Below are 13,089 nucleotides of genomic sequence, written 5' to 3' on the forward strand. Positions count from 1 at the left end.
AATTAAAAAAATATAGCATATATTATATCATTAATTAATTAATAGAAATATATTTACAATTATTTTTTATTTATAAAAATAATAAATATAATTTATTATTAATAAAAGAATAATTAAAATTTTAAAATTATTAATAAAATTATAGTTAATATATTAATTAATAAAAATTCAGTTATTGAGTTACAAAATTAAAAATAAATGAACCGATAATCAAAAATCGAAAAATTTAAAATTATTAATTGAAAATTAAATCAAATTTACTCTTATCAAAATAATTTAAATTTATATTATTGATTCGATTTAATTATTTAGTTATAGTCTAATAACGCATACCCTGTCCATTGCAAATCCTTCCCTATTATAAATATATTTTTCAAAATTTTCAATGTTTCATTTAAGAAATGAAAATTTAAAAATTAATAAAAAAAATAGAAAAGGGAGGCACTTTCTGTGACTGAACAAAAGCCTTAAGGTTTTTAAAGATTATCTTGTTAAAATTATTAGGAATGAAATTCCATTTTTCTAACTAAATTTATTAATGGAATTGTTTATTTTGTAATTAAGTTTTAATTACTATGAAATTTATATTTATAGACAAAGAAAAAAAAATCTGAAAGAAAAAGAAAGAAAAATTATTTACTATAAATATTTATCATAGTTAATTGTAATTTTGCAAATGATTTGTCTTCATTTGATTTATGGAAAAGAGTAAAGTGTATCTGGAAAGAAATTAAAAAACTAATTTATATTTTTAATCATCATTTGATACATTATCCAGTATTAGAATTGATTATTAAAAAATGCCTCAACAAAAAAAAATTAATTATTAAAAATAAATAAATTTTTATATTAAAATCATTTTCAAAATTATGAAAATTTAAATTTAAATTTTAATTATTTATAAAAAAATAAATAATAAAAAAATCTCGTATAATATTATATGATAAATAATAAAATTGCGAATTTTTATTATAGTTTAGTCTTTAAATTTAAATTATATTACACTTTTGTTGTAAAATTTTTAATTTTTTTAATATTAAGATAAGGTGAATGTAAATGGATGAAATTGAAATCTCAACATTTACTTTTAAATAATTTTTTATTATTAAATTAAAATATTAATTTTTTAATAACAGATGGAGAGAATAAAAAGTGATTTATTAAGTAAGTGATATATTTTTAATTATTTAATTAAATTAAATTAAATATAATATTAATTTTTTAGATATATTACACTACACTCTTATATAAGATTAGCATAAACTACTCTAAAAATTTTTCAAATATATTAGTTATTAAATATTAAAAATTAATTTAAAATTAAATTTAATATATTTTAATTATAAAAATTTCAAAATAATTAAATAATTTTTCAAATTATTTTATTATTGATATTATTAAAAAAAAAAACTCTTTTAACCTAAATATAAATAGTTTGCCATTTAAAAAATTTTTATTTAATTTGAGTATATTATAAATTTAAAATATAATTATATAATTTATTTATAAATTATATTTTAAATCGCGAGGAACGGTAAGAAAAATCCTTGGTATCTTGCAACAATTCCTTATGCTGCAAGACGAGGAAAACAAAAATGATCCATTTCAATATCCATAATCCACATGACAGGACTCCCACATGAACATGAACCACAAGTTGAGATTTTTGTCGGAGATGAAAATCTCCGATGCATATGTCCCACTCATATCCTCTGCAAGCTCTCAATATTTTCCAGACATTCTTCATTTTTTTTTAACTAATAGGAACTTCACAGCTAATTCTAATTTCTCTGATTTAAGTTTTTTCTAAACAGAAACAATAATGGCTGCAATCAGCACACTCTCTTCTTCTTCTTCTTCTTCTTCCTTGTATCCAAATTTTCAGTCATCACCATTAATTTTCTCTTCCAAATCTGTTCGAGACCTTAGTTCATATTTGTTCGCTGTCAGAACAGAAGGGTATGTGAGGGGGAGATTGTCCTCACACCAGACAGTTTCAAGGAGCCTGAAAGTCCTGAATGCAGCAACAAAACCTGCAAAATCACCAGGTACTTAATTTGCTTTAATTTAAGCAACTCAGGTTTAGTTTAAAGAGACTTCCAATGGCATTTCTTAACTTGATTACTTATCCTTCTCTTGGAGGGATTAGCTGAAGAAGAATGGAAGGTTAAGAGAGAGCTTCTTCTGCAGAAAAAGGTAAGGAGTGTAGATGTAAAGGAAGCTCTGCGCCTTCAGAAAGAGAATAATTTTGTGATTCTTGACGTCCGGCCTGAAGCAGAGTTCAAAGAGGTTAGTCTGCTTTCCCGGAAGACAACTCCAGTACAACTGAGCTAAAACTTGTTGATGAACTTTGACCTTTAGATCATATGAATTAGCAACCATCCCTTCCCATTGCAGCAAAAATCACCTTCAATTACTATAAACATGGAGAGAGATATTTGATATGGGTGTGTGTGTGTGTGTGTGTGTGTGCGTGCTGTGCTGCAGGCTCATCCACCAGGTGCTATAAATGTGCAAATATATAGGCTTATAAAGGAGTGGACCGCATGGGACATTGCTAGGAGAGCTGCATTTGCATTTTTTGGCATCTTTGCAGGCACAGAAGAAAACCCTGAGTTTCTACAGAGTATGCTTCTAATTTGTTGAAAATTTTTTTTCCATGATTGTCTAGAAATAGTGGTGATTTAGTTTATGCTTGCAGTTGTGGAATCAAAAATAGATAAAAATGCAAAGATAATAGTGGCTTGCTCAGCTGGGGGTACAACAAAACCATCCCAAAGTCTCCCTGAAGGTCAACAGTCTAGGTACTTCCACTTCTCTGATTCCTTTTTTTATAATTATTATTATTATTATTATTTGGCTGATTAGGATTTCATAATCTCACAATCCTGATGATGACTTCAGTAAACACAACATGCTTTCTTCGATGCTAAATGCATTAACCTCAAGGATATAAAAAGGCTTTACTTTTTCTACTTCTTGCAGATCCCTGATAGCAGCCTACCTTTTAGTTCTTAATGGATACACAAATGTCTTCCACTTAGAAGGAGGCCTTTATTCATGGTTTAAAGAGGGGTTGCCAACAGTTTCTGAAGAGTAAAGCATCATCAGTTTTAAAGATAGTGCCTCTACAGAGACTCAAGTTCTTTCCCAGTGAAGATGATTAGTGCATTGACTTAATTTTGGTCCAAAGATTTGAGACAATCTTGGATCAAGACTGAGCTTTGCTCCTCTTGAGATGCTAATATCTCATAAGACTGTTAAAATTTTTGTCTTACATTGTTTATCTGCATATAATTAGAATGCATGTGAAATGGTAACATTGAAAAACCTTAATATAATTCTAACAATATCATTGAAGATGGCATAATAACCAAACATTAAAATGGAAAAGTTTAACAGTCAACTCCATGATCTTTTTCTGGACCTTGTCCATTGTGTTTCAAAGACATTTTCTTAAAAGAGATGCAATAAAAAAAATGGGGGCTTCACTTATTTCAAGTACACTGATTTGATTCTGTTCTTGTCAATAAGAGTAAGGATATGGTCTCTGATACAGAGAATAAATTTTCACTCGAATGCTCTAGAAATCTATCAATTACCAAGATCGAAAAAGTATCTCTTCAAAACAATTTAAGGAGTGACATTATGCACGGCTTCCAGAGAAGATTTACATGAGATAGATCTGCCAATATTCCCACCAAATTGTCCATAAAATCATATTTGAAAAGTGCAGGCAGGTCCAAGAAGCAATTCAAATTCATCATGGCAGGTCTTGGAGGCACACCATTTAATGCTTCCAGATAGTCAATGTAGCAGTACTTTCTCACAATGATAATGACTGCTGTGTGCTTTAAATCTTTAAAGAAGCCCTTGCCATTGCAAGAGCACCTCCGTAACTTCGATTTCCACCAGTGAATCCACTCATATGGACAAAAACACAGCCAGGTATCCCGGTCACCTCAGAAAGTTCATCATCTACTAAACCTCTCCAAGCAAGTGGTAGAGGTTTCCTACTCTCAAACTTATCAGGTGAGACTGCCACTGCTTGTAGTCGCCAATTTTCACTCCTGTCATCCAGCAGATGGTACAAGTATTCAAAACAAAACATGTTGAAAAGGCCAGAAGATAACCAAGTAACCAAGACTCATGCATAACAAAAATGAGCACCTCTATTGCAAGGAAAAATGTCAAGTGAATATCTGAGAATTTTGGTTTGAGAAGCTCAGCATTAAGCGGGTTTCAATGAGTACAATAATTGGTGCTTTATTCACACGTGGCCTCACCTGCATCTGATGGCATTGGCAACAAAAAGATAAAAGTGGAGGATAGGTACCTGGTAAATAACATATTTGATTGAAGGATCAATCTTCATTTCTTCTTCAAGCTCAAATATATGGAGCTTCCACTGTCAGAAAGATTCAATGCAATTAAACTTCTAATCAGTGACTACGAAACAATTAAATAGTCTATTTGAGCTATATATTATGTCTTGTCTAATTTATATTAAATATACAAAGGTCAAAATCCGAGTTTTCTTTCTTTCTTCTCTTCCAAAGAAAAATTGGCCATAGCACATATATACTATCCAATTATTTTGGTACTGAGGCTCAGCATAAAAATGTTGGATATGTAAGGATATTCAGTTTTGAGACATCTGTTCATAAAATCTCACAGATACACAATGAGGCTATCAATGAAGCTAACAATATGGTCAATATTCTCTTACAGGGCAAGACCTAGTCAGCACCATGATCTCTCCACTGTGGTCAATATCTTCTCTTGATGCAAGACATTCCATAATAATTGGCCGAGCTGGTAACCACGAGTTTGCATGAAAATTAATACTCTGTGACATCAACATTGTTAAGAAGATCTTAATAACATATGTTTGATGCATTCATATAATCAATTTCTTTATTTCTCCATCAGAAGTATGCTAAACTCTCTTCCTGGTAAGCTGGCAGCAAGATTGGGAATTAAAGAATTTCGCCACAACATAACCAAAGTAAATATAGCACATTGTAAATATCAAACCTCCAGAAATTCATGGCTGGCAAGTTCCATTGCATGTTCAAAGGCTTCATCCTCTCTCTCTGAAGACTGATTAGAATCTATCCAGCCAGATTTAATCTTCCCACTCTAGAAGATAAACTTGTATTATTCACATATCTAGGAGGTTGATTTGAGTAATATTGACTAATTCCATTATCAATAGCATCAACTGCCTGATACAGCAAGCAAAATTTGAATAAAATTAGGTAAACACACTTGATAACAAAAGAAAACTTCAAACAGACTTTCCAAGACATGCATTGCCACATCAACGATGAAGTCAAATAAAATAAAATAAAAAAGAAATCAGATTAAGAGCATATGAAGAATGTGAGCATGGGCATAAGACTGTGGGGACGGATTATGCATTTTATATGCCACACATTTTAGAAGTCCTTAAACAATAAAAACTGTTGATTTATGTTATTTCAAAACGTAAGAAACTGAGAAAATTTTGAGCACACAGAATTCTGAACACTATCATGGCTAAAAAAATCAAAAGATTCAAAGCTTTATTTCAGTTATTACAGGTAGCATGTAAACTAGCAAATTTGCTATTAAGACAAGCAAAATTCCCCACTACACATTGTTGATAACTTCATTCTTTTGTATTTGTCTTCTTATCTTATTTGGGTTGCCAAATGTCCATGTCCATCACTACTACACTTTAAACTTGGTAAAAGGGATAATTTCCTGTCCCATCACCAAGTGTTTCTCTGAAAAGATTCCACCTTTACCCAAACACATTTAACCATAAAATTCTGATTTCAGTTTTCACTGTATATCATTAACGGATAGCAGATTGATCATTTATTTCCTTTTTCTTGTAATTGAGTGGCTCTCGGCAGATATGAATTATTACAAATACTGACCATGTTCTTAGATAAGCAAGAGGGAATCAACATAAGCTTGTTGCTGGGTTAAAACTGTAAAGCCAGAAAACAGAAACTAATGGTCCTAAATCATAGGATTAGAGGCTTACAGCTTTTTTCAATTCTTCCTTTCTCTCATTTTTTAATAGAACTCTGAAATCATTATGAAACCTTCAGATATTATTCATTTAAAAAAAAAGGCTTACAAAATTATTGAATCTAAATATGATGTACTCACCACATTAGATCTTGTCCAATCACTAATAATGCCACCAACTTGACCACATTAAGCACAACCTACAGCTTTACAGTCTGCCTGTTACTATCTTTATACCCACCATTCCAGCACCCTTAGCCCAACAATCACAGATTCATCAACTCTTCCCCCTCTCATTTATCTTATGTGAATGAATTTGTCATCAAACTAAGACAAAGGGAGCCACATTTGGAACATGAACCCAAAAAAAATTTCATCATTTATTTGTTCATACTCAAGGGACAAATAATATTCAACTTGTGCAGTTCAGAAAGTAATAAATCATGTGCTACCTCCACAAAGTTTTTATAGACTGCTAGAAATAACCGATGCACATTTGGGTGTCTCTCATCCAGTTGAAGCTCTTTCGCGACTGTCTCCAACCCATAATGCTGAAGGGGAATAAGGATTCATTAGATTGCAAGAAAAACACAAGATTGACATACTTTAAAGTTGTCACTCATCACACCACAAAAAACAGTGGGACAAGTGCAAAATGCCAACACAATAAAAGCAATCAACTCTTTTACTTCCACCGACAAGTTACTAGGAACGTGATACTCGCGAGTCGTGTGTCACCCCTAAAATTCTTGCTCCCGAATGTCCAACAATTTTCTGCTTGAAGGTTGCCCACATGAGACCAATTTGTGTGCATAGGACTAAAGCTGGCCAAAGCATTGGAGAGGAGGACGTGAGGCTGTTTGCATGTGCATGGGAAGTGCACCAATGAGGGTGCACTATGGTGACCACAATGGCCGAAGTGGAGAGCATGTGAAGTCTTGTGAGTGGGACGTAAGGCATGCATGCATGGACGTGGGAATGAGCCACTAAAAATGGGCTATGAAGCTACCAAGTGGGAACCATGTGCAACGGCAAGTGGAGCCAGCACTTACATGACATGGAGCGCACCTTGATGACCTAAGCACTAAGTGGTGCGCATGTGAAGCGGCTAATGGGGCAAAGCACATTTACGTGCATGAAGGGAGGCCAAAACCATACAGCGTAAAGCTTGGAGGAGTGCCACCCATGTGAGGCGTGTGGAGTGGGCCAGCCATGTGGGACCAATGGTAAGGCGCCAAGAATTCCCTCCCACCAATTCAAATGCAATGGCTGGTGGTGATGTGGCAACTCCAGCCGGTTCCTCATGTCCATCACGCCACCTGCTCCCTCTCCTTTGATTATTTTATTGTTGTAATTTGAAATATTTTGAATTGCTTCAAAGCTGGCCACACGTTGGGCATCATGATAGGCAGCCGATTCTTGTATATAAAGGGACTTGGTCCCATTTTATGTAGAGAGGTGAGAGGTGAGAGTAAACACTTGAGAGAGATTTGAGAGAGATACACCATTTGTAATTGTACAGCCGTTTGAAGTGCAATACAAGAAGTCATTTGCATCATCTTTCCCTCCTACCTTTCTTTTATGTGTGCATGTTTGTGTTGGGTGTTGTTTGTGCTTTGGTTGCTTGTGTTGTGATTCGGCCATTGTGAGTTTTAGGTGAGAAAACTTGTTGCCGTGGTCCTAGGGAATTTGAGAAGCTGACTTGTGGTGGACAAGTGCCGCACGGTTGGGAGGAGTTTTGGGGTAGTGAAACAATTCCGCCGTGACAGTTGGTATCAGAGCATTGTGGAGTGTCTCGGCAAAATGGCTGATTCGGATGACCAAGTGCATGAGGCTGGTACTTCGGTGATGGAGGGACAAGCGGCTGGTGCAAGAAGGAAGGGGCGGGCCAAGTTTAGAGACCCCTCTCGGGCGAGAGAAGAGATGGGGGATGTTGAGACTAGATTGGCCAAGGTTGAACTTCACTTAGTCAACGGGGATGAAAGGTTCAAAGAGTTGGAGAACCGGTTGTTGGAGCTTGTCGAAGGGATGGATGAGACCCGGGATGAGTTACAAGCTGCCCTCAATGAAGCCCTTGTGGGCAGTTGACAGTTGGTATCAAAGCATTGTGGAGTGTTTCGGCAAAATGGCTGATTCGGGTGACCAAGTGCATGAGGCTGGTACTTCGGTGATGGAGGGACAAGCAGCTGGTACAAGAAGGAAGGAACGGGCTAAGTTTAGAGACCCCTCTCGGGCGAGAGAAGAGATAGGGGATGTTGAGACTAGGTTGGCCAAGGTTGAACTTCACTTAGTCAACAGGGATGAAAGGTTCGAAGAGTTGGAGAACCGATTGTTGGAGCTTGTCGAAGGGATGGATGAGACCCGAGATGTGTTACAAGCTGCCCTCAACGAAGCCCTTAACAAGGTGGCTAATGAGAGTGAAGCCCTAAGAATTGCCCATGCCGAGGAAGTGTCCACCATGAGGGAGGAAAACCGGCTACTTAAAGAAGAGGTAGAAAATATGAATGGGGAGAAGAAAGATGTTAGGGGCGAGATGGTGTTGCTTAGGAGGTTGGTGGCTCAAGGAGTTGGAACCAACCCCCACCCCACTCTCACTATCCCTATGGAAAGGGTTGAAATACCCAAGCCAAGCGCATTCAAGGGTGCAAGAAGCGCTAGGGAAATTGACAATTTCCTTTGGGGGCTGGAACAATACTTTAGAGCACTTGGAGTTGAGGATGATGTGCCCAAAGTGGACCATGCTCCACTTTATTTGGCCAAGAGTAACATGGTTTGGTGGAGGAGAAGAATGACCGACATGGAGAAGGTTACTTGCAACATTAAAACGTGAGATGAATTCAAAAGGGAATTGAAGAAACAATTCTATCTAGAGAACGCGGCTGATGGCATGGGTTCTTTGCAATTGGCAGCATTGACTAAGGGCAAGCAAGTGAAGAATAAGAGGGCCAACAAGGGCAAATTGTTTGCGCAGCTCAAGATAGGGCAGAATGAAGTTCAAGCTCTAGTTGATACTGGGGCTTCGGACAACTTTTTGAAGCTGGAGGAGGCGTAAAGGCTTAGCATTGCTTACCACAAGCAGGTTGGTTGGTTGAAGGCAATAAATTCTCAACCTACTCCCACGCATGGCGTAGCCAACAAGGTTGCTGTGAGAATTAGTGAGTGGACTGGTTCCATTGACTTCTCTATTGTTTCTATGGATGACTATGCATGTGTTTTGGGGATGAACTTCATGGATAGGGTGAAGGCTATCCCAATACCATTTGCAAACAGCTTGTGTATAGTTGAAGATGGGGGAGCATTTACCATTCCATTGAAGAGAGAAAATGCTAGGAGTAGCACACTGTTTGCCCTACAATTAGCAAGAGTTGTGAAGAGGGCTGAACCAACCTACTTAGTGGCCTTGCAAGCTGAAGAGAGTGTTCATGCCGTGGAGGTGCCTCATGAGGTTCAGAATGTATTGCAAGAATTCAAGGATGTCATGCCTAAGGAGTTGCCCAAACAAATGCCGCCCAAGAGGGAAGTGGACCACCCCATTGAGTTGTTGCCCAGTGCCAAACCACCCGCAGGTGTGCCCTACCGAACAGCCCAATTCTCCTACAATTTGCAAAGGAGTGAGGCAACAGGAGCAAGCCCATTTGAGGTTGCTATGGGACAGTAGCCCCTCACACCACACACGATAATGATCCCTTATAAAGGTCATAACCCTACTACTTTCAGGTTTGCTAAGGATTGGAAAGAAAAGGTGAAGCTTGCAAAGACCTCATTGGCTAGGGCTACGAAGAAGAAGAAGTGGGCCGACACCAAGAGAAGGCACTTAGAATTTCAACAAGTCGACTTGGTGTCAGTGAGGATGTTCCACCACACTCATGGCAAGCGGCATAAGGGACTTTTGAAGAAGTATGAGGGACATTTTTCAGTAGAGCAACGGGTCGGAAATGTTGCCTACCGTGTGAAACTGCCCGCACATTTGGAGTGTCATTCAGTGTTCCATGTTAGTCTCCTAAACCCATACCACGCTGACATAGAATATTTGGTGAGATGGAAGGGGCGTGGAGCTGAGGAAACTAACTGGAAACATGAGTTGAAATTGTGGCAGCATGAGGAGATTGTAAGACAGTACCAACTTGAGGCAACGGGGGTGTTGCCAGGTTGAATGGAGGAGAGTGTCACCCCTAAAATTCTTACTCCCGAATGTCCAATAATTTTCTGCTTGAAGGTTGCCCACATGAGACCAATTTTTGTGCATGGGACTAAAGCTAGTCGAAACATTGGAGAGGAGGATGTGAGGCTGTTTGCATGTGCATGGGAAGTGCACCAATGAGGACGCACTATGGTGACCACAATGGCCGAAGTGGAGAGCATGTGAAGTCTTGTGAGTGAGACGTAAGGCATACATGCATGGACGTGGAAATGAGCCACTAAAAATGGGCCATGAAGCTACCAAGTGGGAACCATGTGCAACAGCAAGAAGAGCCAACACTTACATGGACATGGAGTGCACCTTGATGACCTAAGCACTAAGTGGTGTGCATGTGAAGCGGCTAATGGGACAAAGCACATTTACGTGCATGAAGGGAGGCCAAAACCATGCAGCGTTAAGCTTGGAGGAGTGCCACCCATGTGAGGTGTGTGGAGTGGGCCAGCCATGTAGGACCAATGGTGAGGCGCCAAGAATTCCCTCCCACCAATTCAAATGCAATTGCCGCTGGTGATGTGGCAACTCCAGCCGATTCCTCATGTCCATCACACTACCTACTCCCTCTCCTTTGATTATTTTATTGTTGTAATTTGAAATATTTTGAATTGCTTCAAAGCTGGCTACACATTGGGCATCATGATAGGCAGCCGATTCTTATATATAAAGGGACTTGGTCCCATTTTATGTAGAGAGGTGAGAGGTGAGAGGTGAGAGTAAACACATGAAAGAGATTTGCGAAAGATGCACCATTTGTAATTGTACAGCCGTTTGAAGTGCAATACAAGAGTCATTTGCATCATCTTTCTCTCCTTCTACCTTTTTTTTACCTGTGCATGTTGTGCGTGTTTGTGTTGGGTGTTATTTGTGCTTTGGTTGCTTGTGTTGTGATTCGGCCATTGTGAGTTTTGGGTGAGAAAACTTGTTACCGTGGTCCTAGGGACTTTAAGAGGCTGACTTGTGGTGGACAAGTGCCGCACGATTGTGAGTAGTTTTGGGGTAGTGAAACAATTCCGCTGTGACACGTGGTACGGGTGCTTGGTACACGATACCCCCACTAAACGAAATATAGAATTCGTAAGGAATAATCTTAATTGGTACGCTAATTCGATTCCCAATTCGTTTATTTGATATGTCAATTTGACTTAAGATATTCTAATTATATTTATTTAATAAATAACTTATTTTTTAATTTTATTTAACATATTACATTTATAAATTAAAATGTTAATTTAATATGATAATTTTTTAACATAATATATATTTTTATAAAATTCAAAATTATTCATTTATTTTTTTAAGAAAAGTTATTTAATTATTATTATATTAAAATAATACAATTTTAAATAATTAATATAATAAATAATTAATAATAATTATTTATGGAAGTAATTTTAATTTTTTCTCAATAAACTATTCATTTACAATCCAAAAATAAAGAATATACTGACACCTAACATTACCAACCCACTGACAAGTCTTCCACCTACAAAATTTAGTCTCTCTAAACGCATATCTTTTTTCCTTCTTCTTCATCTTCTTCTTCGTTTCTGCGACTTATCTTCTTCTTCTTCTTCTTCTTCTTCTTCTTCTTCTTGTGCCTATTGCTTACACATGTGCATGCCTTTTGATTTTTCTTCTTTCTTTCTCTCTTCCTTCCTTTCTCCTTTTTATTCTCGCTGGAACCTCCATTTTGGAGAACCAGATCGCGGTTCCCAGGGGGTTTGAGCGAATCTGGTAACTTGTAACATTTAAGTTTCATAGCAACACTAAATACTTGTGAACCTTCTAAAAATTTGTAAAATAAAAAGAGAGAATTTTTATCCAGTAATTTGAAACCTGTTTCTCCTTTTGGATACTAGAGAAGTACACAGTAAATTATAATATCATAACCCCTTTTTCATCTTCCAAGCCATGTTTATTTGATAAATAAAAGTTTGAAGAAAACCCAAAAAAGATTGCATTTTTTTTTGTCTTGCGTTCTTTGGTTACAGAAGAGCGGAACAGAGTCAATCACCTTATAGACAAGGCCAGCAGTACTAAGTTTAGTGGTGAAGCCATGGCCAAACACCTGTTCAAATCCATTCTGGTAATGATCAAAACGATGTGGACTTGGATCATACATGCCTCCAACATCAAGCACCGCATCAAGCGAGTCCAGCACCTGAAAAATTTCTAACAAAGTTAAATAAAAAAATTGGAAAAAAAAAAAGAAGGAATGAGAAAATGGAACGTTTTCTCAGGAACCAAATAGATAATGAAAATGAAACAGAAAAGAATACCTGGGGGTCCCTTGTACTGACGATTTGAGCATTGGAGAAGGCATTAGTGAGGCGAAGGATGGAGCAGGCGAGAGCTTCGTCGCAGTGAAAGGTGCCATCGTGAGTGCCCACTCGCTTTGCTGCAGATAATGTTGTTAAGGGACGATGTTTGTAGAGAATGGAGAGCTTGAGGTTCTGGCTTAAGCCTCGCGCACCGCTAACATGTTTTTCCCTCTCCCTCGCGTCTGCGCTCAGAGCGCAGTGATAAGAGGACTTTCTTTCCCTTGGTTACCGCCCCGCATAAAATTGAAAGGAAAGGAAAGGAAAGGAAAGGCTTTAATACGAAAACGATGCCGTTTTGATATTTAACATTCTTGATTTCTCTTCTTAGAAATATATAACTTCCCTACAATCGAAAGTTAATAGAAAAAAAGTTAATAGAAAAATGAGTGAGAATTTCATTTACTCTCCAACATTTTCACTTGGTGGTTCGTAGTTCAAAGAGAAAAATAATAATAATAAAAAAAAATTATTTCAATTTTAACCAATTTGATCAGTTACATAAAATTGATTAAAATTAAAAATATATATATATTAATTAGAATGTAA

At 36.9% G+C, this 13,089-nt stretch overlaps 1 protein-coding gene and 1 pseudogene across 1 annotated transcript; one reads left to right on the plus strand and one right to left on the minus strand.

The window, feature by feature from the left end:
- The first annotated feature begins 1,603 nt into the window (after positions 1 to 1,603).
- LOC110639352 (rhodanese-like domain-containing protein 14, chloroplastic) lies at positions 1,604 to 3,330 on the plus strand. The gene is made up of 5 exons (XM_021790261.2): positions 1,604 to 2,048; positions 2,150 to 2,289; positions 2,488 to 2,626; positions 2,702 to 2,804; positions 2,986 to 3,330. The coding sequence occupies exons 1-5, from the start codon at positions 1,823 to 1,825 to the stop codon at positions 3,098 to 3,100; spliced, it is 723 nt and encodes a 240-aa protein (XP_021645953.2). The 5' UTR covers positions 1,604 to 1,822; the 3' UTR covers positions 3,101 to 3,330.
- An 8-nt stretch (positions 3,331 to 3,338) lies between these two features.
- Positions 3,339 to 12,768, minus strand: LOC110639353 (uncharacterized; annotated as a pseudogene).
- Positions 12,769 to 13,089: the final 321 nt, after the last annotated feature.

The sequence above is a fragment of the Hevea brasiliensis genome, chromosome 9, assembly GCF_030052815.1.
Source record: "Hevea brasiliensis isolate MT/VB/25A 57/8 chromosome 9, ASM3005281v1, whole genome shotgun sequence".
NCBI classification, from domain to species: Eukaryota; Viridiplantae; Streptophyta; class Magnoliopsida; order Malpighiales; family Euphorbiaceae; genus Hevea; species Hevea brasiliensis.